The sequence below is a fragment of the Martes martes genome (genome assembly GCF_963455335.1).
Source record: "Martes martes genome assembly, chromosome: 16".
Lineage (NCBI taxonomy): Eukaryota > Metazoa > Chordata > Mammalia > Carnivora > Mustelidae > Martes > Martes martes.
The window spans coordinates 8,919,442-8,946,950 of NC_137904.1; the positions used below are offsets into that span (position 1 = coordinate 8,919,442).

Below are 27,509 nucleotides of genomic sequence, written 5' to 3' on the forward strand. Positions count from 1 at the left end.
TTATTTCTTGCTATTATTGGAACATAAATATAAATATTAAATAGTGGTCTCCTTGATTGCGTACTAAAATGCCAAGCTCAAAATCTTCCCCTCTCAAATACTCTTGTGTTACCAAAAGATTAAAACATGATCAAGAAATAAATGCTAAAATGTAACTCGAGAGAGTTTACAAAACTTGAATGGGAAGAAGTTTTAAAAATACATATTTGTTGGCGCGCGCGGCTGCGTTTGAACGGCTCAGAGTGGGGCTCGGCCCCGGAGCCGAGGGACCTTCTGGGCTACCGGGCGCAGTTGGTTCGTGCCGGGGCTGGGCTGAGGCGCCGCGCGACCATGAGGTGCCGGGATTTAAGAGATTATGGCATCTGAAGCCCACAATGTTAAAAAACGAGGCTTTTGTAATAATATTGAGGATCATTCCACTGATCTTCCTAGAAAAAGGATCTCTAATTTTACTAACATGAAGGAGGTTAAGAAATCTCCAACACAGTTGGCTGCTGACACAAATAGGACAGTTGGACAAGCTGCGAAAAGCCCAGATAAACCGCGTAGGGTGATCTATCGCCGAAAGAAAGTGCATCATCCTTTTCCAAATCCTTGTTACAGAAAACAACAGTCCCCTAGAAGTGGGGGCTGTGACATGGCAAATAAAGAAAATGAACTGGCTCGTGCAGGTCACCTGCCTGAAAAATTACGCCGTGATCCTCGGACGGACTTGATTAACTCTGGTGATCTGGTTCTCCACAGACGGAAAGCCCATCATCAAAATACAGTGGGTTTTTTCTGAGGTTTCTCAGGACCATGAAACGATGGAACAGGGTTTGTTCAGCAGGAATTTGAGATTGAATGTAGCTTTAACATTCTGGAGAAAGAGAAGTATAAGTGAACTTGGAGCTTATTTGGTGAGGATAGAAGACCTTGGAGTTGTTGTGGATTGCCTTCCTGTGCTCACCAAGAGTTTACAGGAAGAAAAACAACACATCTCACTTGGCTGCTGTGTAGATTTGTTGCCTCTAGTAAAGTGCTTACTTAAAAGCAAGTTTGAAGAATATATAATAGTTGGTTTAAACTGGCTTCAAGCGGTCATAAAAAGGTGGTGGTCTGAACTGTCATCCAAAACAGAAATTATAAATGATGGAAATATTCAGATTTTAAAACAACAATTAAGTGGATTATGGGAACAAGAAAACCATCTTACTTTGGTCCCAGGATATACTGGTAATATAGTCAAGGACGTAGATGCTTATTTATTACAGTTGCATTGAGAGACTTCATCTACTAAAGAGCATTTGATTATTCAAAAAGTCCCCAGACTAGATTTCAAAAAAAAAAAAAAAGAAAAAAGAAAGAAAGAAAGAAAGGAAGGAAGAAGTAAGTCTCACCTGAGAACTGTGAACTGTGGAAGAGATCAAACCTTTTTTTTTTTTTTTTTTTTTTACTTTAAAAAGCCACATACGAAACCACTAATGAAACCCTAGCAATCTACTTCACATTGAAGTGGATAAATATCCAAAAGGAGCAGCTTCAACTTCAAAGAGGTGAAAATGCACTGTGAAGATTGCTCGCCTTTGCTGCATTTGGGTTTTATATGGTTATTTGGTAACATTGTTTAAGAACTACTGGGTCTTAATGCAGTCCTGCATAAGAATATAATTTATACTATGTCAGAAAGAAGACAGGACTTATTACTAGGAATCACAAAAACCAATCATCGTGACTTTTGTGAAGATTGTTTTTATAAGAAAACACTTAAACGTGTGCAGCTATTTTCTTATTTTGAAAAGACTTTGCAAGTTTAAAATGTCATAGCAAATAATCAATACTAAAAATTTGTCCACACTGAGATACTGTGTATACAAAATGCCTTAATTATTAATAAGCCAATGTGTATGATACCAATATCTGTTTAAAAAAAATTAAAAGCAACCATGCTTCTGGCATGATAAGATCATGGAATTAAATCAGGGGTTTCCGCTCATGTAAAATGTTGTTAAAACTATTCCATACCATTTTTAAAACTTGAGAATATTTTTAGTATCTCTGATTTTTCTTTTTGCCAGAATCATTGTGTCATGTATGTATGTGTTATTACTATATAAAAGAAAAAGGTGAATATGTATTTCTATGACTGCTGAACTAGAAATGTCCACGGATTTGGCTAATTTATAGTCACTTTTTATTGTATATAGAATCCTAATATTTTCAGTTCTGTATCATTTAAGCTTTCTTCATTTGAGTAAATTCACTAAATATTTCTAAAAAAAAACCATATTTGTTGCTAAACGATTGTCCTTTTGTCATGTTCAATTAATTCCAATTTTATATAGTATTATAACTTCAATCAGCAATAGATCTAACAGGTGTCTTAACAGTGAATAGATAGAAATAATGTATACAATTAAATTTGGTGAGAAATAAGTGGCCTTTTTTATGATATTTCAAATGAAGGCAACTGCTTCTTTTCCTGAGGATATCATTTATTTCCGTTATTAAATCAGTGAAAAACGAATATAGATTTAGCTCGAGAGGGAGAGGTTGCTGGTCTTTTCTAGCTTGGTATTTTTCTTCTGTTTTCTGTATTTGTGAGTCAGTATCCTGACTTCCGTCCCAAGTCGTCTTGTCAGTGGTCATTGAAGGTACTTATTAAATAGTAAATATGTCTTAGTTTTTTTTTTGAATTCTTAATCAAAATTTATATTGGCGCAAACTCCAATTTATGGCAGTGATTTGGGATGCTAAAATCCCTGGCCTAAGATTCTGGTTATAAATAGTCTTCATTATAACTTTATTTAGCCACTTAGCCACTGGTTCTATCATCAGTATTCTGAATCACCAAAGAGAAATTGAAATCTAGGACCTGTGTGAGTGCTTCAGAGTGAACCACGTGACCAAAGACTCTAACAATCCTATTACACAGACCCTGTTATCCATGCTCTTTTCACTAGCTGCCTCATGAGCTGTTTGTAGGGGAGGACTACTTAATCTGCTCATCGGCCAGAACTTTTTGGGCCTGATGATTTCCCCCAAATATTTGTTCTTTCCATTAAATTAAATTTAATGGAATTCTTTAAATTAAGCATGCTAGTAGGATTTTTTTGAAATATGGTACTATGTGCCAAAATCTTAGGCTTAAACTCTCTTGAGAATATATCATCAGATGATAATTCCGATGAAGACATTATATTGGAAATTGTATTAGAAGTCACACTAATAAAAATTGAAACATTTTTAAATCAACTTAAATTTTATGTAGATTAATCTAAATCATAGTCTACTGAGTAAGAAAAACACTTTTTAAAAAATCTTAGCTCTTCTAGTGGGTGAGTGGTGTTATATAATTGTGGTTTTAAATTGTGTTTCCCTGATAACTCTGATAACTAATCATGTCACACAATTTATTTGCTTATTGTATATCTTGTCAATGTTCTCAGGTTTTGGGTTTATTTATCTTTACACATTTAGGTTGCAGGAGATCTTTATGTATGATGGATGTCTCTATCTCTACCTTTACCTCTATCATCTCTATTCTCTATCTGTAATCTATATCGATACCTATCTGTAGCGTCTGCACTATATATCTGTAGCTACACTTTTTTTTTTCTAGTCTGTGGCTTGCAGTTGATGAATTTCACTTCACAGTGTTTTATCTTATGGTCAGTGCTTTCTGTGTCCTAAAACAAAACAGAAAAACTTCTAGAAGTCTTAAAGTTTTAGCTTTTATGCTTAGTTCTATCATACATTTGAATTAAGTTTTGTGTAGACTATGAAAAAATTGAGGTCATTTTCTTCTTGTTCCATAGAAATGTCCCATTGTTTCAGTACCATTTGATGAAAAGTGTTTTGTTTGTTTTGGAATCTTTGTGGGAAAAGAAGCCTAATTCTAGACTCTCTAATATTTTCCATCAACTTACTTGTGTATCTTCACATCGATAACACACTTTCTTGATCATTCCACTTGAAGTGTTAAAATCAGTTAATGTAAAGTTTTTTTTCTTTTTAAATACTGCATTGGATATCCTAGGGTTTTTGGATTTCCTTATACACTTTAGAATCTTTTGTAAATATATACATTATACTGTCATTTCAATTAGGGATTTTATTTAATATATAATTTGGGAGGTATTTTGTCTACAGTCAATATATAAACATTTTACATATGTCTATATGTGTATATATATACATATATATATCCTTATTAATTTCTTCCAGCTTTAATTTGTAAATATCAAAAACTAAGTCTTGCACATATCTTTAAATTATCTTTATTTTACTTTTCTGATATTGTTAGTGATATTTTATTTTCTAATTTTTCATATACAATGGAATTTTGGATTTGAGGATTTAGTTTATTTTCTGAAATAATTAGTGCAAAATTAACACTATTTCTTGCAATAATTAGCATTATTTAAGTAGTTGCTAAAACTCACCACTAAAGCAATGTGAACCTGGAGTTTTCTTTGTTAGGAGTCTGGTTTTGTGTTTTTTTTTCTTTTTAATACAAACTTTATTTCCTTCAGAGATATACTCATAAAGGTTTTTATTTCTTCTTGTGTCAGTTTTAATAAACTTTTAATTTGAGAAATTTTTGACTTCTATGCAGTACGACTATATTTCAGTATAGAAATCAGAATGCAACTTAGGACTTCTATTTCATTTGATATTAAGAAGGTCTTTGGAAAATTGGGCTAGTTTATATTCTAATTATTAGTCCTGCCTGGGGGGGAACCGGTGCTAATGCTTTTATTGACTGTCAATATACATAAAACTATCACTTTGATATAGCTCAACAGAATTCAAAATTGAATTGCTGAATAAAGCAATGGCATTAAGTATTTTGTGATTTTTTAAAAATCACCATAATTATCTTAGAGTCATGTGGTAGTCTCTCCTCCAAAGAACTTTAAATATGCTCCTAGTCATTAAGTAGCAGGTTTTTAACACATGGATATCAGGCAGTCAAATATCAAGTACCCCATTAACATTATGTGTAAATCCTTAACCAATATTTCTTTAATTTTCTCATCCTGTGGGGTGATGGATTTAATATGAGTGTCCAAATTAAACACACACATACACAATATTAAAGACATCCTTAGATTAGTATTTGAGAGAAATCACTATGACTGTCATTTGTCTACGTTTTTGTTTCTCTTCCTAATTCCTGCACAAAAAGATCAGTAGAGCTATTTATTTCTTCTGGCATGATGCTATAATCCTGGATCCCAGAAAGAAGTTCGTAAATTGCCAGGATGCCCTCTTGCCATCTTTCAGGTGAGAATTGTAAAGGATCATTGACATGTATTAAACTGAGACACCATCTGTTTTGACTAGAATTAAATACAGAAAACAAAGAATATATATTTGTTTTGTTCTCACTCCCTTTCTTCTTCCCTCTGTTTTTTTCTCAAGTTTGGAAGTGCCTTCTTTAAGGAGGCATCAATATTTCAAATATTGTGTCTCAAAGATTAAGAAATATGTCTAATGAGACACTGTAAATGTAACTGGTTCAAGGCTGGTTCTGAACGGCATAAGAGTAAAGTAAAATTTGTTTGTATCTCAACATGTCTGGATATTTGACATCTAAGTGGTTATGGTCTCAAATGGGGCATGGATTTAAGAATGACATTAGTGTCCTGCTTACCTCAAATAATAAGAGGTTGTCATCTCCATGAAAAAATAGGCGGCATGTGCAGTAAAGTAGCATCATCTAGATGATGTTATCAGGCAGCCCTTGACTGAGCTGTAGAGATCCTCAGAAACCAAAATAAGGGGGAGTTTATATGAGTCTTAATGTCGGAATAGTCTTTGAAGTTGCAAAAATATATTTCTCATTATAAAAACAACTTAATAAAAGGAATTGAGCTAACTGAACTAAAGATTAACTTAAAACTTTCACTTCGGTGGAAGATCACTGCATGCATATTAAACAAAAAAGCCAGAAATACTTGTTTCATGAAATTTCTTCTGTGGGAGGAAAATGAGGTATATTTGGGATGATTTACCACATCCATGGCTTAGGGTGTAAAAACCTCTGTGCAGATGCTGAGATTCATGCTCAGGAAACAGCTTTCATAGCGAACCAAGCCTTCAACCCCTGATAGCGTGGGATACTACAGCAACTACTACGGAGACCTGGGCTGTGGTGTGGGTGGGGCTGTGGCAGCTCCTGCAGATGGGGCTGTGGCTGTGGTTGGGGAGGCTACAGGTATACCTGCTGCCTCCCACCTTGCTATGGTGGATATGGATTCTATCTTCTATTAAAATTCGTCTTTATGAGTCTACTATCGGGTTCCATGAGTGGACTTTCAGAATCTGATTTCAACCTCTGGGTCAACCAAGATTTTGCTGGGTCCATTTATCAAAATAGTACTTAAAGCTTCCAGTACGTTTAGAGTTACACAGCTTTTTATCTATCATGTCTCCTTGATTTCTTTAATAAAGTCTCTTAATTTGAAAGGCAAATATAGCTTTTGTTTATTTCTTTATTATCAATTATATATGTAACGAAACATAGATCTTACTCAACTTTCAATAAAGATTCTGATATATGTTTTTGTGTATTAAATATTTATTTCACAAATGGAGACATAAAAAAGAACAATAAATTTAGACTGAAATGAATAATAACTTCTCAAATACCTGTTGATTTTTTTCTTTATTTTAATCAGATAATATTTATATTTAAATTAAACAAGGATAGGAGTGCCAGAGTCGCTCAGTCCTTGAACGTCTGCCTTCGGCTCAGGTCATGATCGCAGGGTCCTGGGATCGAGCCCCGCATTGGGTTCCTAGTCCATGGGGAGGCTGCTTCTCCGTTTCCCACACCACCTGTCTGTGTCTCTCTGTCAAATATATAAATAAAATCTTTTTAAAAATTAAACAAGGATAAAAAATGAAGTCTAACGATTGTGATGTATTCATGACAATAAATAAAAAATAATTCATATGTTTAATATTTTTTGCAATTCCTTTTATCAATGCAGCCCAAAATGAATACATAATTCATCCTTCTTTCAAAATGTGTCCTCCTTCAGTTCTTTCATGACAAGAAAAGAAGAGTGATAGATCAAAATAGTTCTCTGAACTTCTAGGAAAAGAAAGTGTTTTTTAAATTAATTTCTTGATTATATATAATATTTTTCTCTGTTTCCTCTACTTGGCATTCTCACAAAAATAATTATTTTATGAATTTATTAAAAATACTTCAAATTAGTTAATTAAAATGTATGTAGTATTAAGAATTTATTTGGTTTAGATTTTTACCACATCATTGTTCCTCTGTAGTATGCAGTGATATTCTTTGTTTTTTTGGATGATTCTTTAAACTTTTTATTTTGAAATAGTTACAGAGTCATAGTAATTTGCAAAGATAGTACAGAGAGTACCTGCTCACCCAGTTTCCCCTAATGGTTACATCTTATAAAATTATAGTATAGTATCAAAACGTGAATGATCTTTTTTTTTTTAAGTTCATCATTGTTCACTTCCCTTTTTTTAAAAGATTTTATTTATTTAGATAGAGCACAAGTTTGGGGAGGAGCAGAGGGAGGGAGAAAGAGCATCTCAAGCTGACTCCATGCTGACCATAGAGACCAACGTAGGGTTTGGTCCCATGACCGTGAGATCATGACCTGAGCTGAAATCAAGAGTTAGACGTTCAACGGACTGAGCCACTCAGGTGTCCTGATATTCTTCTTTTTTACTTTCATCATCATCATCTTCATGGTATTCAAGCCTTTTGCAACTGTAAATGAAGTGTAAACACCTAGATACAACCAGGAAATATATCACTCTGTAGCTTTCCTTGATGAGAGTCATCATTCATCCAAAGGATTTTTTTAAGTAGATTTCCAATCAATTATCACTAATCAAAAGCAAGCATGTTGTTGTTGGTATTTTACATAATAGAGTACGTAAAATATGTAATAAAAATTTTTGCCTTTTCAAATTTGAATGGAATATTCAGGTAATGCAAAAAGATAAAGTTTTTTGTTGCTGTTTGAGTTGGCGAAATCCAATAATAAAAGGACAACAGCAGAAGCGAGAGCTCACCTAGAATTAGATATAGTGCTGTGCTGCCCCTTATATCATACAAGTGAAGAAACTCCAGATAGTTGAGTGATTCCTGGAGTCACAAATACCACAAGTGTCAGAACCAAGATCAAAAACCAGTTCACTGAAACCTGGTGATCTACCCCACCATGCTGATTCTCTTTCATTATATATTTTCAAATTTGAATACCATCTGGAAAGTTCTTGTCATATTTCCATGAATAGCTACTATTTTATAGCTGAGTTTATGGGAAATAGTTCCCTCTGTTAGATTAGCTACCTCTTATTGTGTTTTCTTTTACATTTTTATTGTGAAAATTTTATTTTATTGTATATAATCAACTTCTCAATTTGTAATTTAGTTGTACTTCAAGGCAAATGAAGAATGAATAGTGTTAAAACTTAATCCTCATCACAGTTTTTTATTAGAAAGATTTGGGTTTGTTTATACAACCTGAAGATAGAAAAAAAAAATCAGTTGACTCCTGTCACTTGTCCTATCAAATGCCATATTTTCATAGGTAAGGACATCAGGAATAGAGTTTGGTCATGCCTTTAAAGAGCTTTGGTTCCTATAACTAAATAACATTTGAAAGTATCCTATTCTCACACAGGTCAGTACCTTCGCAGCCCAAGGAAGGTATTACAAAGTTACAAAGAAAAAGAATTATCAGTATACTTAGAATGAGAAAAAAAAATATGTGACATTCCTAGTGTAATGTAGTGTATTTTTGTGACCTACAATTTCATGTTGTTTTGATTTATGTCCGAGTCACAGGACAACGTTTGGAATTTACAACAGAAGTTTCCATTATGGATTTGTAAAGACTATTATTTATCCCAAGTGAAAACAGATTTTCTTCTTTACTACCCATTATCATAGTATTATTTCACATGTATTTTGAGGGAAACTTCCTAAGAGTGAAAAGAAGAAAAAAAAATAATCTACTTTGGGTCCAGCAATTGAACATAAAACAATACTTCTACAAAGAAATATATAGTCTTCATTTTCCAATGGATATTTTCATTTTAATAATTTTTTCACTTAGAAAAAAACCAAGACAAACATTTTTGCTATGTATTTTATAATACTTTAGTATTGATATTTTGCTGCTCATTAACAGTAAAATTGGTCTTGTGTAAAGCTATCACATTTTATCCTTGAAATTATTTTTATTTCTTATTTGACTATTGAGGTTTTTCATTTTTGTTTTTTAGTGCGCTATCTCAGGTGGACACATCTCTTTCAAATCCAAATGAACAAAAACTAGCCATTAATCACTCTCACATGATATGGTTAAGTTATATGGACAAAAGCTGATATCCTTAATCCTGAGTTATTTATGGTTACGTGTATTTGAAAGGACTTATTGAGAATGAAAAATTCAGCTTATCAACTATTTCTAGTTTAGGGTGAGAAATAATGAAATAATATTTGGATAAAAGAAACTTGGGATATGTTGGGTTATGACATATCGAACCACATTTTGGTTTTAAAATGGTAGTTTGCTAAGGTGGAGTCAGAGAGTTGCACTGGTTGTTGTAGCCATGATAGCTACTATCAGTTTACTTATAATTTCTTCATTAGTTCTATAAGCAGTGTTTAATTTCCTACTTGCTGTTTAGGATTAAAACATCTGAGGAAATTTACCGTTGTTAAAATAATTGAGAATCTCATAAAAACTCAACTGTATATTCAAAATCATGTAAGTTAAGGCGCTCCTGGATGGCTCAGTTGGTTGAGTGGCCTACTCTTGATTTTGGCTCAGGTCATGATCTCAGGGTCCTGGGACTGAGCCCTGGGTCAGGCTCCACACTGTGGAGAGCCTGCTTGGAGATTCTCTCTCTCTCTCTCCTTTTGCTGAAGATAGTTCTTAAAGCCAAAAATATTATAAAGGTTATTATAATTAAAATGCAAAAAATCAACATGTACCTTCTTTTAAAAAATGTTTTCTGAACAGAGGCACTTTCTTCAGTCTTCCTCTTGATAAACAAATTTCCTTTTTGAAAAATATTGATTTAACAGCTGTAAATTGAACAAATATCTGTGAATTTAGTTGGACATGGAATTATCCACTTGGGAGATGACAGAAAGGAGAAAATTTTTAATTATAAAAGGAATGTCATCAAATGTAAATGATGTTAATATACCTGGTAATAAGCAATTCAATTTAGGGTTTGGAATGTACAAAATTTAAAGCGGTAGGCATTTCTTCCCATAAAAGCTAAACAATAGGTTCAAGGACATTCTAAATAAGAAGCTAAGTAAACCAAGGTATTTTAATGGGAATGAGGGCCTCTCCCTGTGTCAAGAGACAGAAGAATAATGAGTTAACAACATTACAGATAATATGCAGCATGACACAAAGGAAAAGTACACATGTGATTTATCGTATGTTCTGCTCAGGGTATATAAGCATCTCTCTATCCATGCTGACTTTCACACTCAGGATCTGGACTCGAACAGCAAACCAAACTCATCACCCCTGACACCATGAGCTACTACAGCAACTGCTATGGAGGCCTGGGCTATGGCTATGGAGGTTTTGGTGGCCTGGGCTGTGGCCGTGGCTGGGGATGTGGCAGCTTCCACAGACGAGGTTGTGGCTGGGGCTGGGGCTGGGGCTGCAGAGGCTACAGATATGGCTGCTGCCGCCCATCTCGCTATGGGAGATACGGATTCTCTGGCTTCTACTGAAATCCTGCTCCAGAAGCCCAACATCTGAGGCCGCAAAAGGATTATCCAAATTTGACTACAATGACCAAACCAAACAAGATCATCTGGAGCCAAGCCAAGATCAAAAACATTTGGTATCTAAGACTTTAGGAATATTTATCATTTTATAATGGTCTCTTTCATGTTTCCTGGTGTCCTTTATTTCTGCTTTTATAACTGTGGGATTTCTCTATTCCTTTTGCAATAAATTATCCGAGGTTTAAATAGCATACGTGGCCTTCATTTTTTGTGAAACTCAAGATGTCAAAGTGGTTATTTGTAACTGCACCCACCTGGCAATGAAGAAAATAAATTACTCCACAAAAAACCAAAATCCTAGGAGAGATATAAACATACACCCATATGGCTAGATAGATATATTCCAATCCATAACACTCAGTTGGAATGAAGATTTTTTTCCTCTGAACACTAGACCAAATCTTATTCAATGCTTTTAGTTAGATAACATTGGTATATGAATTATGTCATGGTACAGAGGGGGGAAAAAACCTATCCTCAATGTTCTTCTTTTCACCTACTTTCTTTTTCCATAACAAACTTTATTATACCCAGTGATGTTTATCTTTCTCTCCTTCTCAATAGTGAGCCTGTCTATTGAAATTTGAATTCACTCAGCTTTAATGTATCTGTACTGAAATTCATTACAGACTCATGTAGTGAAATGTCTCACTTTCTTATTTCACTCCTGGCTATAATACTAGATGGTTATTAAACTTGATATGATCCAGTTGTAAGTTGAGTTTCTTTCATGCTATATTTTTATGTTGAAATGATCATTGAAATAATTTGCTAAAAATTTTATATACCCCATATCGAACACTGGATTGCTTCTGGGCTGACAGTAAATGCACAAGGCAAGTACAATAAATTATTAGAAACTTCATTCCAACCTCCATTTGTACCATATGGAGAGACCCAAACCCAAATTCTCCCCACCAGACTACTCCAAGGCTCTGTTCAGGGGTCCCAGGGTAGTGCTATTAAATTAGCAAGGAAGTAATTAGAGGAAAGATACCAGGCCAGTATCATTGTCTTCACTGTGTATTTTTCTTCCAGAAGTAAGACTGTGAAGAAAAAGACAATTTATCTGACATGGTTCTTTATTGAAAGAGATGGAATTTTTTTTAAAAGAGAAACTTTGAGAATGTGGGTAACTCAAAGAACCTGTTGGTAAGTGGGGGGATGAAGTTGACAGGGTATACAGGACCCAGGGATGTAAAGACTGCTAGAATAGTGACCAAGTTAACACTACAGTAACACCACTTTTTCCATTACTGTCACAGCTGCTTTTAGCCACTACTGGACACCACAACTCTGAATGAATTTTGAATTATTCTTTTGTCTTTTCACCACTTTGTCTAAGATCCAAGACCAAGTGACATCCTAATTCTTAATTCATGGATCCAATTATATCACTACTAGGAATAATAAAAGGAATTGTTCAGACCTCCTCAGGGTCTGTCTGTATTGGGAATTACATTTTCTCATTCTGGAACAAAGCTTCGCTCCTGAAGAGCCCCCTCCCCCTCCCAAAAAAGTAACATCAATGACACAGAGCTGAAATTAATCTACATTAGATGTTTTCCTCCATACCAGATTCAGCTCAGAAAATATGCACATGGTCCTCTTAGCTAAATGATATGGTAAGCTATTTGATCTCTCAATCATACCTCCTGTGATGGTTTGTTTTATGTGTCAATTTGACTGGGCTATGGTACTCAGTTGATGATCAAACAGTATTCTAGGTGTTACTGTTTTTGGTGCTGGTCTTAGCCTACCAATAACTAATGTTGTGGTTGGGCTAGCCTCTGTAGTTCTTCTTAAGATAGAAAGATACCCTTCAGCAATAACCATGGTGAAACTTAAAAAAAATGAAGCTATATTACTTATAAGATCTAAAAATTACACAGCACATCTGGGACCACACAGTGAGGTCATTGGAGGGGGAGAGAAAGAGAGAAGGCGTGCGAGAGAGAGAGACACACACACACACACACAGAATGGACCTGGGCTTCTGCTTTTATTTACTGTTGGTGAACTTAAAACATGAGAGGGAATTTAAAGCCAGGAAAAAACAAATGGCCAAATGGGCAGTTACTGTAATCAAGTAATATCCCTAAAACCAAGAAGCCTTAGTGTGGGAACGTGGTCTGGCTCTTTATTCAGTGCGTGGCTGGAAATGTGTTTGTTGAGGATCACTATCTTTGAAGTGGATGCCTCTTTGAAGTGGGGGCAAGCAAAGCTTAACTCAGGTACTTGAATTAAAAGAGAAAAACAACAACAAACAACTATCAGGGTTTACATGACACTGTGACGATATTTTGAAGATGTGGTTAACATCTATAATCAGTTGACTTTAAGTAAAGGAGATTACTGTGTATAATGCAGGTAGATCTAGTCCAATCAATTAGAGGTGTTAAAAGAACATTGAAGTTTCCTAAAGAAGGCATTCTGCCTCAAGATAGCAGTGTCAACTTCTGCCTGAATTTCCAATGGGCTAGCCTTTCCTTCTTGCTTCTGACTTGCCAGCCACCACAAGCATGTAAACTGGTTCCTTAAAACAGATCTCTCAACAAACAAACAAACAAACAAACAAATCTCTCCATCTAATTATATGAGATCACCCACCACATATATATACACACACTATATATGTATCCATATATACATATTTATATTTATACTGTACTATGTACGATATAGAGTAGTGTGTACTATATACAAGAATAAATGTATATACTAAAATAGCATACACACACACACACATACACACCCAATACTGATTCAATTTATCTGGAGACTCTGATAAGCCTCCCAAACCACTCCTCCAGTTTTCTATAGCTGATGAAAACTCTCCTAAATCAAAATTAGCCCTTAAGGTTATGACATGGGATCATGGTTGGAACTGGAAATTCATTTCCTGGGGTTGAGACAAAGACCGACTGTCCGTACACACTAGACAAAAATCTGGGGAGGAAAAGTAAAGAGGAGTAGGCGAAAATAAGGAGACAAACTTCAGTGAGAGATGTAGCGTCAAGAGAACAGGCTCACTGGGAAGGCTACAGTGAGAGACCTGGAACCCAGGAGAGAACCTGTAGGGAGTGAGTGTGAAGAAGAGATATGACAAGGGAGAGGGGCAGACACCAAAAGGAAATGCAGAAGGAGTCAGAGATCAACTATCTCTACAAAATTTATGCCCCAAGCTCTTATTGATAAAAATGTGTTGTAGATAATACCATCAAGAGTCAATCTTACTCTCCTTCTGGAGAGCTTTCTCAATCAGCAGGGCAGGCAAGTGGAAAACACATAGACTCTTGACTCTAAAGTTCACCTAAGTTTATAACCAACTTGTGTGCTGAATAGCTGTGATGCCCTGGCATATATTATTACTTAAATTCTCTGAATTGAGGGCAATAATAGTATCTACCTCACAGGATGATCATATTAAATGAATTAATTCATCTTAAGTTCCTGGTACAAAATAAGTATAAATAAACACTTAATGTTCATATTCTCACTAATATCACTACCAAGCTGACAGATGTGTCTGTCTCAGGGACTCAGTTGAAGTCATTAACCCTTCAATAGAGGTTTGCTTTGAAAAATGGTTGAGCAGATCATGGCATTTACATAAGATATGTTCTTACAGAGAGTGTCATAAGCAGGAATATATAATTAGTGAACCCAAATAATCTTTTGAAACACAGTTGGTGGATTGCCTCTTGTCAAGGAGTGAGTTTATGGGAACTAAACCAAGGTAGGATAAAAGCTAAGGCTTTGAGGATGGAAAAATTACCTCTAATAGGCACAAAGCTGATGAAAGGAATACTAAATTAAAACATGTTCACATGCTAGAATCAAGGGGATATTAAAGAGTTTGGGGGGTTCAGATGTCATTTGAACTGTAGAGGCTGCAGGCTTTCCCAGCTTCACTTCTGAGGATTTGTCAAGTCCCTGTGCAGAGAGTGACATTTAAGCTCAAGTAACTCAGCCTTTACCACCCAACTGAATTCATTCCTGTAATAGAGAGTAAGCTGAGGTCATTGACAATCTGGGCTTCCACACAAATTTTGCAATGGGTATTGTGACCTTAGGGTTTTAGTCACCACTCTCATTTGGACTTGAAGAGGAAGACTTCGAAGGACAGGGTGAAAATAATATTCTGGCCTCTCTCCGGTCATGGAGAGTATATGTTCCCAGCAATCAATTCAACACTCATTAACAAGATATTAACACGCTGTCTTCATTGAGTTAATATCATCATTGCCCCATCACAGGGACCTATTTTGATCACAGGTAGACTGGGATCTTTCAAGCATGACACTTGTCCACCAAATTATTTCATTGAGTGACTATTTAATTGTATTAAATTTTTAGTATTTGTCATAGACTCTATCTTAACTTTGATATCTTACAAATCACATTGCAGTATTCCAGGCTGCTTCATTTCTACCTCAGACATATCATGTGGAAAGAAGTTTTTATGGGAAGGAGGAAATAAACTCATGAGGTACTTTCATGCCTGAGATGAGATGTGATAGCATTTTTCAAAGGTATTATTTTTCTGGTAGATCCTTTCATGCGAGTGTTGTATCAGTTATGTTATTTCCTATGAGGACACTTGGTTGCTATGGACAGTCTTTATTTTTTATTCTAAGTGGTGCAAAATATAGAAACACCATAATATTTTAAACCCCAAAAAGCAAATATTTAACTAGTACTCAGGGGCAGCATAGGATGCTAGTGAAAAAGCAAGTCTATACCAATTAAAAGAAATCCGTCCAAGAAAATAGTCAAACAAGCTGGTTTTGCAACATGTTGAGCAATACTATTATCTATTTTTCTTTAATATTTTAGATGCATTAAATATTTAGTGTCTGGGGGAGAAAAAAAAACCTATATGACAAAAGACATGTACGATATGGTGTCCTAATCTCAATGAAGATTTAGTAGGAAAGAACATGATGACTTTGCATACAATCTAATTGTCCCATTTTTGTATCAATTTTTCCATTTAGAAAGTCAGTTTTACCTACAGCCTTTAACTTTGTGGTTGTATTTGCACAATCACTTTGTTACATTTGCTGACTTGACCCCAAATAATTCATTTATATCTTTCACAACGACTGCGAGCCATTAGTTTTCTCCTTGTATTTTCAGTTGGCATCTACTTATTATTGTTATAAAAGAGCATTGATTTCTGAGTATCATGCTTCGTTGGTGTTGATTGGGTCTTCTAAATGAGCAATGATTTCTTATTTTTAGAGATAATATATGTTGTTCCCATAGGCACCTGATTAAAACGACTAGGTAGACACAAGTGTTTTTCAAAGTCAATTTAAAGGATGTAGCTGATATAATAATCTTTTAGCTCAACAAAAACACATCTCTTTCCTTTTAGAAACAACAGTAACCAGTCCATGGTAAATTTAAGTGTGACTTTATCTGAAGAGTTAATTTTTTCAACTTTTATCCCAAAGAGTGACAGAATACAAACATCATAGATCATTTACGTGCCATGCTCACATCTGCATACTGCTTTCCTAGTTCACCCAGCTACCCTCTCCACATCTGTGAATACATGTGTTGTACCAGTTTCATGACCAAGGTATTTTGACATTCTGTGATTCTTTTTTTTACTGTTGCTATTGAACAGTTTCTTTTTTTTAAATATATTTTTTAAATTAAATCAAATTTAATTTTTTGGTGTATGTGTTCCAAAATTCATTGTTTATGCATCTGACCCAGTGCTCCATGCAATACGTGCCCTTAATACCCACCAGAGTTTCTTTTGGGTTTAAGACAACTGGCTAAGAATTTTTATGACTACTACAAATTATTACCTAATACATGTTTTTGTGTTTTTTAATTTTGGCATAACAGAATTTCCTGAAATGTTGATTGCCTGACTCATTTGGCTGTCTGATTATCTGTTAGGTAGCCTGTCATATCTTAAGGAAAATGCTACATCTTTCAAGCCAAATATATGTTTCCAGTTTCTCCTAAAGTACAAAGCTATAAAAAAAAAAAAAAAAAACTACCCGTTCGTGTTTACTGAAGAATCTAGTGAGTATTTAAATTGATGCCTTGAAATAACTTGGGTTAACTGATCTTTATTTTCAAGACATTTTCTTTCACTTCATAGATTGATATTTACTGCTAAAAATTAAATAAGAGAACATATGCATTTTGATGAGTTTGAGTTATGGTGCTCAGCACTTACTTAGTCGGGCTGGCTTCAACTTTAATCACCTGAGATCAATTCATTTGGATTTAATAAAAAATCCACCACTTAAAGCTGAATAATTTGCAACGGTCTAGAATTTGACACTTAACAATGCCTGCTGTGATGGTTAATCTTCTACGTCAACCTGGCTAGGGCCCGGTACCCAGGTACTCAGCCAGACGTGATTCTGGATGTTTCTTCAGAGGTGTGTGTGTGTGTGAGATGAGACTAAGACTTAAACCAGCAGGCTGTGAAAGAGAGATTATTCTCCATGGTGTGGGTGGGCCTTGTCCCATCAGTTGAAGGCCCTCTTGGAAGGAGGAATTCTGCTCCAAGATTGCGTTCAGGCTGAAGCTGAGATGCTCCCTTGGACCTACCGCCTGCGGCCTCACTTGCCAGCCTTCACCGTCCATGAGCCCATCACTGGAAATAACTTTCCATCTCCATACACACCCTATCAGTTCTGTTTCTCTGGCAGATCCTGACTAAAACGCCGATGAGGAGGAGCACAGTTCAACAGCGTGAGGTGTACCTGGACGGAGTAGCAGGCAGTCATGGCAGAGAACAAGTAACATCTGTGTCTTCTGACATAGAAAGACATCGGTCAGAAGACAGTTTAGCTTTTCAAGTACACAACGTCTTCAGTGGACAGGCGCCCAGGGGCAAAGTGTGTGAGTGCTTACAGGCACACAGGGACATGGCACGCTGCTGGCCGACGCCCTCGGACCGTGACTGGGTTGCTGGGTGCTGCTGGCAGGCAGGGAGATGCCCTTCTCTCTGTGCTCTGTGGTGCCTTGATTTCAGCATATGCTGTTTCTGTTGTTAAAAGACTGGCACGTGGGGTGCCTGGGTGCCTCAGTGGGTTAAAGCCTTTGCCTTCAGCTCAGGTCATGATCCCGGGGTCCTGGGATCGAGCTCCACATCGGGCTCTCTGCTCAGCAGGGAGCCTGCTTCCTCCTCTCTCTCTCTGTCTGCCTCAACTTGTGATCTCTGTTAAATAAATAAATAAAAATGTTAAAAAAAAATTGAATCTCTAGAATGAGGTCTGCTTTTAAAAGACCGGCACGTGTGTATATGTAATGGGAAGGATTGGTTTTGAATCCCCTTCCCAGCCGACTGCTGGCAGGGAGGACAGCATGGCCAAGTCTGTCTGTGCACAGGGCATGCCCATCTGTGCCCAGGCCCCTCCTGCCCTGGGGCAGCCAACCAGGGCTGCCCTGATCCCGCTCTGGTTACAGAGCCTCCCCAACACAGCTCGGAGTGTCCATGGCCATGTGTGGTTTTAGAGGACGCTCGTCCTGCAATTCTGGCCCTGGTTTCCGGGCTCTCCAGGAGCTGGGAGGCCCGTGGCACAGCTGGGGAGGCCAGGGTCGTGCTCTCGAATCCGAGGGCACCATGCAGTAGGGTGCTGCTCCTAGGTGCCGGACCCTCCTGGGCGCTGAGAGGCTGGTCGTGGCTCGACTGGAGGTTCCCAGGGAGGAGCGTTCTGCAAGCCGCGAGAGCTGTGAAGGCAGGGTGGTAGGGCCCAGCCACCTCAGCTTTGCCAGGGGCAGTCAAGCAGCCCAATCCCCTTGCAGAGATGCTTGCAGGGTCGACTGCCCACTGCTGGTCGCTGGCTGGAGGAAGTCGGCGGAGGCAGTGCCCATGTGTGCCCTGCACAGAGACCTGCCTCCTGCCCCCCCTCCACTCAGAAGGACGCAGGGGGTGAGGGTCCTCGGCATCTTCCTCGGCCTGCAGCCCTGGGCCATTCAACCCAGCAGGTGGTCGTCTGAAAGTAACCCCGCCACCTGTGGACAAGCCCTGCCTCGAGTGTCTGCGCGCAGGCAGGCGCAGACAGCAGACACGCACGCGCTCAGGGGAGGCGCGTCAGAAGCAGCCAAGCACCGGAGTGGAGCCCGCCCGCCCGCACCCTGTGAGCGCCCCTAGCTCCGGAAGCCCCGTGAGCTGTGCGGCGGGCGTCGGTCCCCGCGCTTGTGCCGCCCAGAGATGCGGTCGCCCCGTTAGGGCAGACCCCACTGCAGCGGCCCGGGGTTCCGTTCCGCAGCCGGCTGTCGGCAGCAAGGGCCGCTGTCCAGAGAAGCGGCGGAGCCCGGGGGCAACCGTGAGCCGCGATGCAGCTCAGGACCGCTGCCCACCTCCGGACTGTCCAGCCACACGTCCTCTGTCCCTGAGTGTGCCGACGGCCGGGGCTGCAGCCCGGCATGGAGCCTGGGGATGCTCGGAGGTGCCGCCCCGCCCCGCGTGCCCTTCCAGAGCCTAAGGCCTGGGACCACGCGGCTTCTGTCATCCTTCCTTCCTTCCTCCAAGGAAGATGGCAGGACCGCAGCAGCAGCCTGTCTTCCCGTCGCGGATGGAAGTGCCGGAGCCTCCGTGCCCGCTGTGAGCCTCCGAGGACCGTGGCTGGAAGTGCGGGAAGTATCCCAGGCCCGGCGGCAGCGTTGGATGGCCGCAGCCGGAAGTGTCAGAAGTACCCCGGAAGTGCCTGAAGTACCCCGGAAGTGCCTGAAGTACGCCGGAAACGTCCGCCAGGCGTTCACAGGGAGCGTGGCACGCTGAGGAGCGCTGTGTCCCTGAAGCGCCCGGCGGGGCCTGGCCTGCTCCCCCTCCACCTGCTCCCCCGGGCCAGCTGCCGAGGCGCTGAGAGAGCTCGCTCGGCTGTAAACACCCCACTCCTCACAGCTCCGCCGATGGGTAACCCGGTGACTACCTTGCGAGCCCCGCGTTGGTGGGTGCCATGGGCGGCTGCGCACTTCGCCTCCCCTCGCGTGGCTTACGGCGGCAGAGCTGGGGTTAGATCCTGCGGCCTGCGGGACGGACGCGCTCCAGAGTCTCCAGAGTCCACGCCCCCGCGGCCACGACAGATCAGAAAAGCGTGCGCCCGGTGCGCTGACCACTCTGCCCGCAGCTCCTTGGCCCTGAGGAATTGTCGTCCAAGGTGGGTCTCCGGCGGACTTTCCGTTGCTCTTAATGGTAGAGAGCTGTCCCCTCCCCCATCCCTAAGAGTTGGTGCTCTGGGTCATCCAGTGTTAATCTCGTGCAGTGCTCCAAACGACCTAGTCTCCAGCCCCCTTTCAGCCAGGTGTCCCATGGGCTCTGACAGTCGCGTGGGCTACCGGGGCCAAGGACGCCCCCTCGCCACCACTGGGGGAGCTGAGGGAGGGCAGCCCCGGGGGCTGGGGCTCAGGGTGGGCTGCGTCCAAGCTGGTCCTGTCTCTGTGACGCTTCAGGGATTCTCGGGGACTCTGATGGCAGCACCCTGGCATGGGTGAGTGGTCCTTCCTTCCCAGGTGCCCCTCAGCCCTGGCTTCCCGCTGTGCACTCTGCAGACTCTGATGGGATCCACCCCCACCCAACCCAGAGCTGGCCTCTGACCAGCAGACGTTCCTGCTCACCCTTCGGTGGTCCCGGGAGGCTTGTGTGCTGTCGGTGGGGTGCCCGTGCCGCAGCCCGTGTGGTCCAGCCCGCTCAGTCCATGTCGGTCTGGAAGGCTGCCTTGGGCTGATGACCAGGGAGGAAACCCCTTTCCCCGGGGGGAGGAGAGGGAAGGCACCACAGAGCTCCCGACAGCCCTGTGGGACCTCGTCTCACCATCCCAAGTCTCCCTGGGCAGACCTCCGGAGTGTGTGACTTTGGTGTCAAACCTGTGCAGACCCTCCCGAGATGACCCAATGCATCTCTGTAGTGTGTGGATACCGAGCGCCCTGTTTTCAGCTTGTGATGGGACGCGGCGTCCCAGCATGGACCCCTGTGAGTCCCCCTCCTCGAAGGCACACACTGTTCCTCCTGCCCGAGGACGGATATCATCCCCTCCTAGAGCATTTGGCTGCCCTGTGGTCTTTTCAGATGCGCAGAATGTGCCAGAAGCGACACCGTGTTGTTCAGGGCTGGCCCCTGAGGGTCCATTCCATGCTCTCACTTCCCTGCAATCCTGCCGCCATGCTGCCGGGGGGAGGGCCACCTGCAAAGAGAGGCCCCCGGGGAGGACAGACAGCAGGCCGCGCTTGCTGGATGTCTACCCAACTTGTAGGAGCGCTCCCGACCCCCACCGGCCGCTGTGCGTGTGTCCTCACCCCGTCAACCCACACTCACGGGAAATGACGTGAGCCTGTGGTTCCGAGCCCCCAGATGCTGGAGCGGCAGCGGGCGACTGGAACCAGGAGCCACAGCAGGTTTTAGAGGGAAGGGGTGCTGCCATCGACATGGGTTGGTGATAAGTCTCTGTGCGTGACCTGGCAGGTTGACAGCGTGTCCCAAGGTGAGAGGCAGGGGAAGGGGTGCTGTGAGGGGAGACTGGCGGGGTTGTTGGGGAGCCCCCGTTTTCTGGGGTCACAGGCATCCCTTAAATCCCAGTCTCCCACTTCCAGGCTGCAGTCTACTGAGGGGTGAGTGGTATGTCCCAGCATCGCTGCGGGCCTACTGTCCCGCCTCTCTGCACACATTTCTACGCCCGTTGCTGGTGTAGGGTTCAGGCAATGCCCTGCACCCCATTCTCCTGCGGTGGATGTCCGGGTCACCCAGACAGTGGAGACAGAGCCCCCTGGGCACAGGTGGAGGCCAGCACGCCGCCGGGGGGCCCTGCAGCCACAGCCCAGGGGTTCCAGGAAGCCCAGGCAGACATTTGCTGGCTGCAGCAGGCCAGTAGTCCCGCTGACCTTCAGCGGGGCCATTAACCCCCTCTCATGGAGGGAGGGGCGTCACATGTTTGGGGACCAGCTATGGAACCATCCCGGAGGCACTGAGTTTTTCCACCACTGGCTTGGCTTCTGTTTCTGCCTTGAAAATGCTGTGTCCCAGATGGGACTTCCCCTCCCTGGACGCTGGGCCCTGTGGCGGGAGAGTGGCCGTCCTGTGGTTGCCTCAGGTGATGGTGATGGTGCCGCCAGGCTCTGAAATGGGGCTTGCTTGTTAGTGCAGCAGAGCCGGGTGGGGCCCGCCGGCTGGAGGGGCAGGACGCGGGGCAGGACGCAGGGCAGGACGCAGGGCCGGCCGAGATGTGGGGAGCTAGCTATAAGGCAGAAGGAGGATGGAAGGTGAATGAGGAGGGCTTGGTGGCCAATAGGCTGTGGGGCTGGGAGGGGAGGGAGCCGTCCGGGGAACCCCAGGAGCCCATGCATTGGGGTGGGGCCCACCCCGAGGCCGGCCGGCCATCAGGCAGGGCTGAGTAAAGAAGTCCCAGAGAAGCCAGAGGAGTCTGTGTGGAGGGCAGCTGGTTGGGGGGGTTCTCAAGGCGGCCTGGCTTAGTTGATCCCCCACCAGAGTGCACTGGAGTCCCGAGGGCTCAGGCCTGAGCTGGTTCAGCACCTTGTGCTTGGGAACTCACTCATTCATCGTTCCTTCGGCCAACTAGCACGTTGTGAGGACCTGCTATCTGCTGGGCATGTTCCTCTGCATGGGACATAGAGGGATGGACAAGACAGAATGTAGCCAGCCCTCAGGAGTTGGAAGTCCTGTGAACAGGCGACCCTGGCCTCCTGCCCATGCCCTGCGTCCGCAGTGGAGGTGGTCTCTCCGACCCTCTCTGCCAGGACGTCTGCTGGGACCTTTCTGGCACCACTCGCAGGCTTACCTGGTGGCTGTGTGCCACGTTTGGCTGACGGGTTGAACCTCTGTCCCCACTCCCACATGCCCCTCTCTGTGTCAGCCTTTCTCATCCGTCCTATGTGGACATGGACCCTCGCGTTTGGACGGAGGTGTTCTCAGAGGAAATCCTCCATGCCAGGAATGGGGAGGAACCGGCCCTTGGTTGCTGCAGCTTCCGACACCGGGGCCCCGGTGTCCTAGTGCAGGTGTGACCTTCACAACCCCAGTGACGGTTCTAGCTACTGCCCCCAAATCCAGTTCCAAAAATAACATCTATTAGACTCTCATGGACTCCGTCTCTAACATCTGTCCCCACAGCTCCTTCACGCTCACATTGACAGCATCTCCATTCCCCCCAAGGATGGTTGGAAAACAGAGTCAGAGTCCACCACGTCTCCTTCCCAGGGCTGGTAAGTGCTGCAAAGCAGACATCCTGTTTTCATTTTTATTGTTGAAGAACGTGTGCCAAATTTCTGCCACACGGGATTCTTGTTATTAGTGAGGAACTTTTATTAGGAGGGCTTTTTCCTCTCTAGCAGAGTGGGAACCGGTAAGAGTGTTTTCGGGGTTGGGCAAAGGCTGGTCAGACAGAGGTCAGGAGGTCTAGTGGACAGTTGTCACTGGAGGTCGTTGCTGACCGAGCAGTGCGAGGGGTTTTCCTTCAACCCGTCTCAGAGCCATGTTGAGGGGCGCACGCGTCTTCGAGCCGAGAACACAGAGCCTCGGACCTGTGGCCTGCTTGGTCACCATCCCTACACCCTGTTCTCTGCTTTGGGATGTCCAGGTGGGAAGGTGTCATCCTCTGGCCTGTCGTAGACCCTTCCTCACACAGTTCCTGCCAGCCCTTCCTGGCCTCTGGCTAACAGCCCCAGCCAGGTGGCCCTTTCCTGGACCCCCGAGGGCATCTTTCCTCCGGGAGGCCCCGTAGAGCAGCACCGTGGACGTTTTTATGGGTCATGTTCTGAATGTCACACCTGAGTTTAGTCTATGTGGATTCAGTTAGAACACGTAAGCCGAGGGACTTCATCGTCCCACAACTGGGTCCTGGGTGAGAGGCTTCTCTCTGGACACAGCTGTCCTCACTGCTGGGCTGCGAGCGACCGACCGGGCCCTCCCTGGTCAGCCTGTGTGCCAAGCGGTCTTGCGGCAGGACGGCAGAACTGGAAGCCCATGCCCCTGCACACATGGGAGACTGAGGGCCGAGCGGCAGGGGTGGCACACTGTTCGGAGCCACACAGATAGGCTTCTGTCCCAGGGGGTCAGCCCAAGGCCCGAGGGGCTGTAGAAGCTACAGCTGAGGAGCTGGCCGGGGCTTGGGCCAGATGGGGTCCCTGCCTCCGGAAGACGCCACGTCCTGCTGCCCCCAACCTGGGAATGTGTGGCCTCACCTTGCAGGAGGGGCTTCGCCGATGTGACTGATTCAAGGTTCTCACTGGGGGGTGGGGGTGATCCTGGACTGTTGGGACACACACCAGGTCAGCGCGAGCAGCCTCCTATGTGGGGGCAGGTGGGTCTGCATCAGACGAAGTGAGACAAGGAAAGCAGAGGCGTGTGTGTGCACACGTGTGTATGTTCCCGTGTGTGTGCTCGCGTGTGGAAGAGACAGACCGGGAGCGAGGGAAGCAGGTGGAGGATCGCCGCCGCTGCTGGAGGTGGAGGAGGGCCCTGGGGGCAAGAGCACAGGTGCATCTGGACTCCGCGGAGACAAGACAATGCACTTGCCTGGGTCCTCCAGAAGGAGTACGGCCCCGAATTTAGACCTCGTGGCTCCAGAGTTGCGAGAGAGTGTGTGGTAACTTGTCGCGGTGGCCGCGGGAAAACCGTTGGAGGCATGACAGCCCGCCTCTAGTTCAAGAGGGAGATGGGCTGTGAGCGGTGGGGGTCAGTGCTGACCGTGACCTCGGGGTGACGGGGATGGCGGTGGCCCAGAAGCTTCAGGCCGCACGTGCACAGTGCCTTTCTTGGCGCCCGGAAGACAGGGTTATACGGTTTTAGGTGATCGGATCTATCAATAAGTTAAAGAACAAAAACAGCTGAAGAAAAAAAAAGTCAAGTGTATCTTTTGGCACAAGATGGAACTTGTAAAGTCTCCAAGCAAAAGTTTTCATTCAGACGCCACCATCCTCACTGAGTGTTCAGAAATATCTTTCCACCATGCTCTCCCAGTTTCAGTCTCCTGGAATGAAGAGTACACGACAGACTTAAACAGACGCCTGCCTTCCTTGGCTGGCGGACCGTCACGGGCCAGCCTGACGGGGTTCTCCCCCGCATGGACAGTTTCCGTGAGCCCGGTGGAATGGTTCTCGGGGGCTGCCCGCTCCTGGACCCCCCCCAAAGCCCTTCTGTGCTGGTCACCCACCGGCCTCCAGCACTGGAGGCCGAGCTCCGGGAGCCTCGCCCCAGCACGTGTGTGTCCTGCGCTCCGTGGTGCCTGACATTGGTGGCGGGTGCGTCAGCCGTGCTCAGGGAGTGGTTGTCCCCATGGTTTGGCCAGGGGGTGTGACTGGCCACCAAGGACCTACTTCCCTGAGACAGGAGGGTCCTCCATTGGGGCAAAGAGTGTCGGTGATCTTCTCTGCTCGTCCAGGTGCTGAGGTCTTGCATCTCGGGGAGCATCATGGAAGGATCCCGGTCGGGTGGCGCACCCACAGCGAGAGCTCCTGCGGGGGCCTGATAGCACGTGTTTCTGCAGCTCAGGGCCCAGGACTGTGCACCTGCTGCAGGCCATGCCTGGGGCTTGACAAGGCCACCGGCCTCAGGGAACTCCTTGTTTCAAGAAAAAAGCTGATCCTTGCACAGGCGGTGCTGCAGGCCCAGCTCAGACTGGTGTGGAGGATCACAGGCAAGGGAGCGTCGCCAGGGTCGCGGGGGTCTCTCAGAGGAGCTACATCTCTCACTTGTGCAGGAGAACCAGGGAGGGGCTGGACACTGTGACATTCCAGTGGCTTTGGGGCCACGGGCTAGGGCGCTCCTTTGGGCCTTTCTTGCCGTGTAGACTGAGAGTCCCGAGGGACGAGAACTCTGTCTTCCGCTCCTTCTTGCCCCTTGCTCCTAAGGGGATGACCAGCAGGCCGGCAGGACCAGCTCCAAGAACATGGTCTTCCTCTCCATCCTGCTTCCCCAGGGCTGGGCCCGGGTCCTGATGTCCAGGGAAGGAGCTTGCCCTGGCCTGGGGCTCCCGGGTGGGTCCTGGGGATGGCACTCATGGTGCTGGGGGAGAGGCCTGGCAGCATCTGATTCCTTCCTCCCCTCCGTGCTCGAGGCCTGCATCCCGACCGCACGCCTGGGACGCTGTTCAGATGGCTTGGATGTGGAGACCGTGGCTTCCTTGGAAGCCCCTCACCTCTGACGGGCCGCATCCTTGAGCCAGTGAGGCCATGTTCTCTCTGACTTCTGCGCCATCTCGCCCGGACCTGAGCATGCTCCCAGGGTCGAGGAGGTGTCCACGGCCCCGTCACTCCGTCTGCACTTTGATGAGCTCCTGCTTTGAGGGCTGCAGAAGGATCTGTCACGGCCAAGAAGAGCACATCCCCATTAGAAGGACAGCTGCCCCCGGTCTCCAGCCTCCTGGGCCTTCCTGGTTGTCTGTCCTTTCTGCCGCAGGAGGAGTTCAGAGCCAGCAAGTCGTCAACTGCTGGGGCGCCGGCTCAGGTCCCAAGAAGGTGGTGTCTCTATGAAGCACGGGACTGTCCTGGCCCCTGTCGCATGCAGGGCAAATTCTAGGTCCCTCGTCCTGGCGGTAAAGATGCCTTTCTTCCAGGGCCAGCCTCTTCTGGACGTCCGTCATCCCTGCATCGTGGGTGCTGCACAGAGGGCTGGTCGGGCCCCCAAGTGCTGTGCAGTTTGGAACCGCCCATGTGTACACTGCTTGGAACAGCCTAACTGTTCCTGGTCAGAGCCAACCCCTGCTCCTCCAGGCGGGGCCAGCCCATCTCACATCGCGTCCCACAGCTCTTTGGTCGACCCGAGTGCAAACACGCCGCGTTCCAGTGGTTTTGCCTCGCGGCCCATCCCTCGCTGCTCAGACCCTTCCCTGAGGATGGGGAGCGTGTCACGTCGGATTCTCGCCTGCTCCATCCTGGCACAGGGATGCTCACGGTATCCCTGGGAAGAATGGCTGGCACTCGGCACCTGCTGGAGGGTTTGAGAGCATGGTTGTGAGGAGCAGCCCCCCCAAAAGAGGGGTCCGGAAGTGCGGGGATTGGGAGCCTCGGACATTGCTGGCGGTGGACTTGTGAGGAGTTTCCAACTTAACAGAGTCACAAGGCCTTGTGAGTTGCTGAAGCACCAGAGGAGCATGTCGGGCAGGAGTCAGGGAACGTTCAGGGAAACGTCCACCTACAGGAATCTCGGGGCCTGGTGAGAGCCGACGCCCTCCCATGCTCCTCACTGAGTGAGCAGGTGGGACCCACCCGGACCTTGAAGGACGGGCCCATGTCAGGCTCCTTTCTGCCTTCAGGCCATCCTGAGATCCTGGGGCGTAGAGAGGCAGGAAGGGGACGGCCGGCAGCCGGCATTGGGAGCCTATTAGACGGAGATGTGTGCGTGTGGTAGATCGCGGGTCGGCACAGAAGGTGCCCCGAGACGCTGGCTCCATGACACTCAGTGGTCGGAACTCGTGGGCATTTTCCTTCTGGACGCAGAGGCGTCGTTATTTCAGATGCACAGGGAGCCGAGCCTTGAGCCCCTGTCGGCCCGCAGGGTGAGGATGTCTTCCCCACGGTGTGCTCTAATTGCCACGCTGGGCACAGCCAGCTCCGCGACCGCTCATTACCGTCCAGACGTCAGCACATATGACCAAATATCCCCTACTCATAGAGGTTCCCATCCATCTCACGTGAGGCGTTCTTTCTCACACGTGGTTGAAAACTGCAGGCTCCAACCCCTTCTGTCCCCACGAGTGTCAGAGGCTCCCAG

At 44.8% G+C, this 27,509-nt stretch overlaps 1 protein-coding gene and 1 pseudogene across 2 annotated transcripts; both read left to right on the forward strand.

The window, feature by feature from the left end:
* Window positions 1-355: 355 nt before the first annotated feature.
* On the forward strand, window positions 356-1,313 carry LOC308357579 (KATNB1-like protein 1; annotated as a pseudogene). Its single transcript has one exon. The product of its transcript is annotated as a KATNB1-like protein 1 (transcript).
* Window positions 1,314-10,543: 9,230 nt separating this feature from the next.
* LOC308357617 (keratin-associated protein 19-7-like) lies at window positions 10,544-10,747 on the forward strand (the record flags this gene model as incomplete). Its single annotated transcript, XM_080827289.1, has 1 exon — window positions 10,544-10,747. One exon carries the CDS (start codon window positions 10,544-10,546, stop codon window positions 10,745-10,747), a length of 204 nt encoding a protein of 67 aa, XP_080683415.1.
* Between the last annotated feature and the right edge of the window lie 16,762 nt (window positions 10,748-27,509).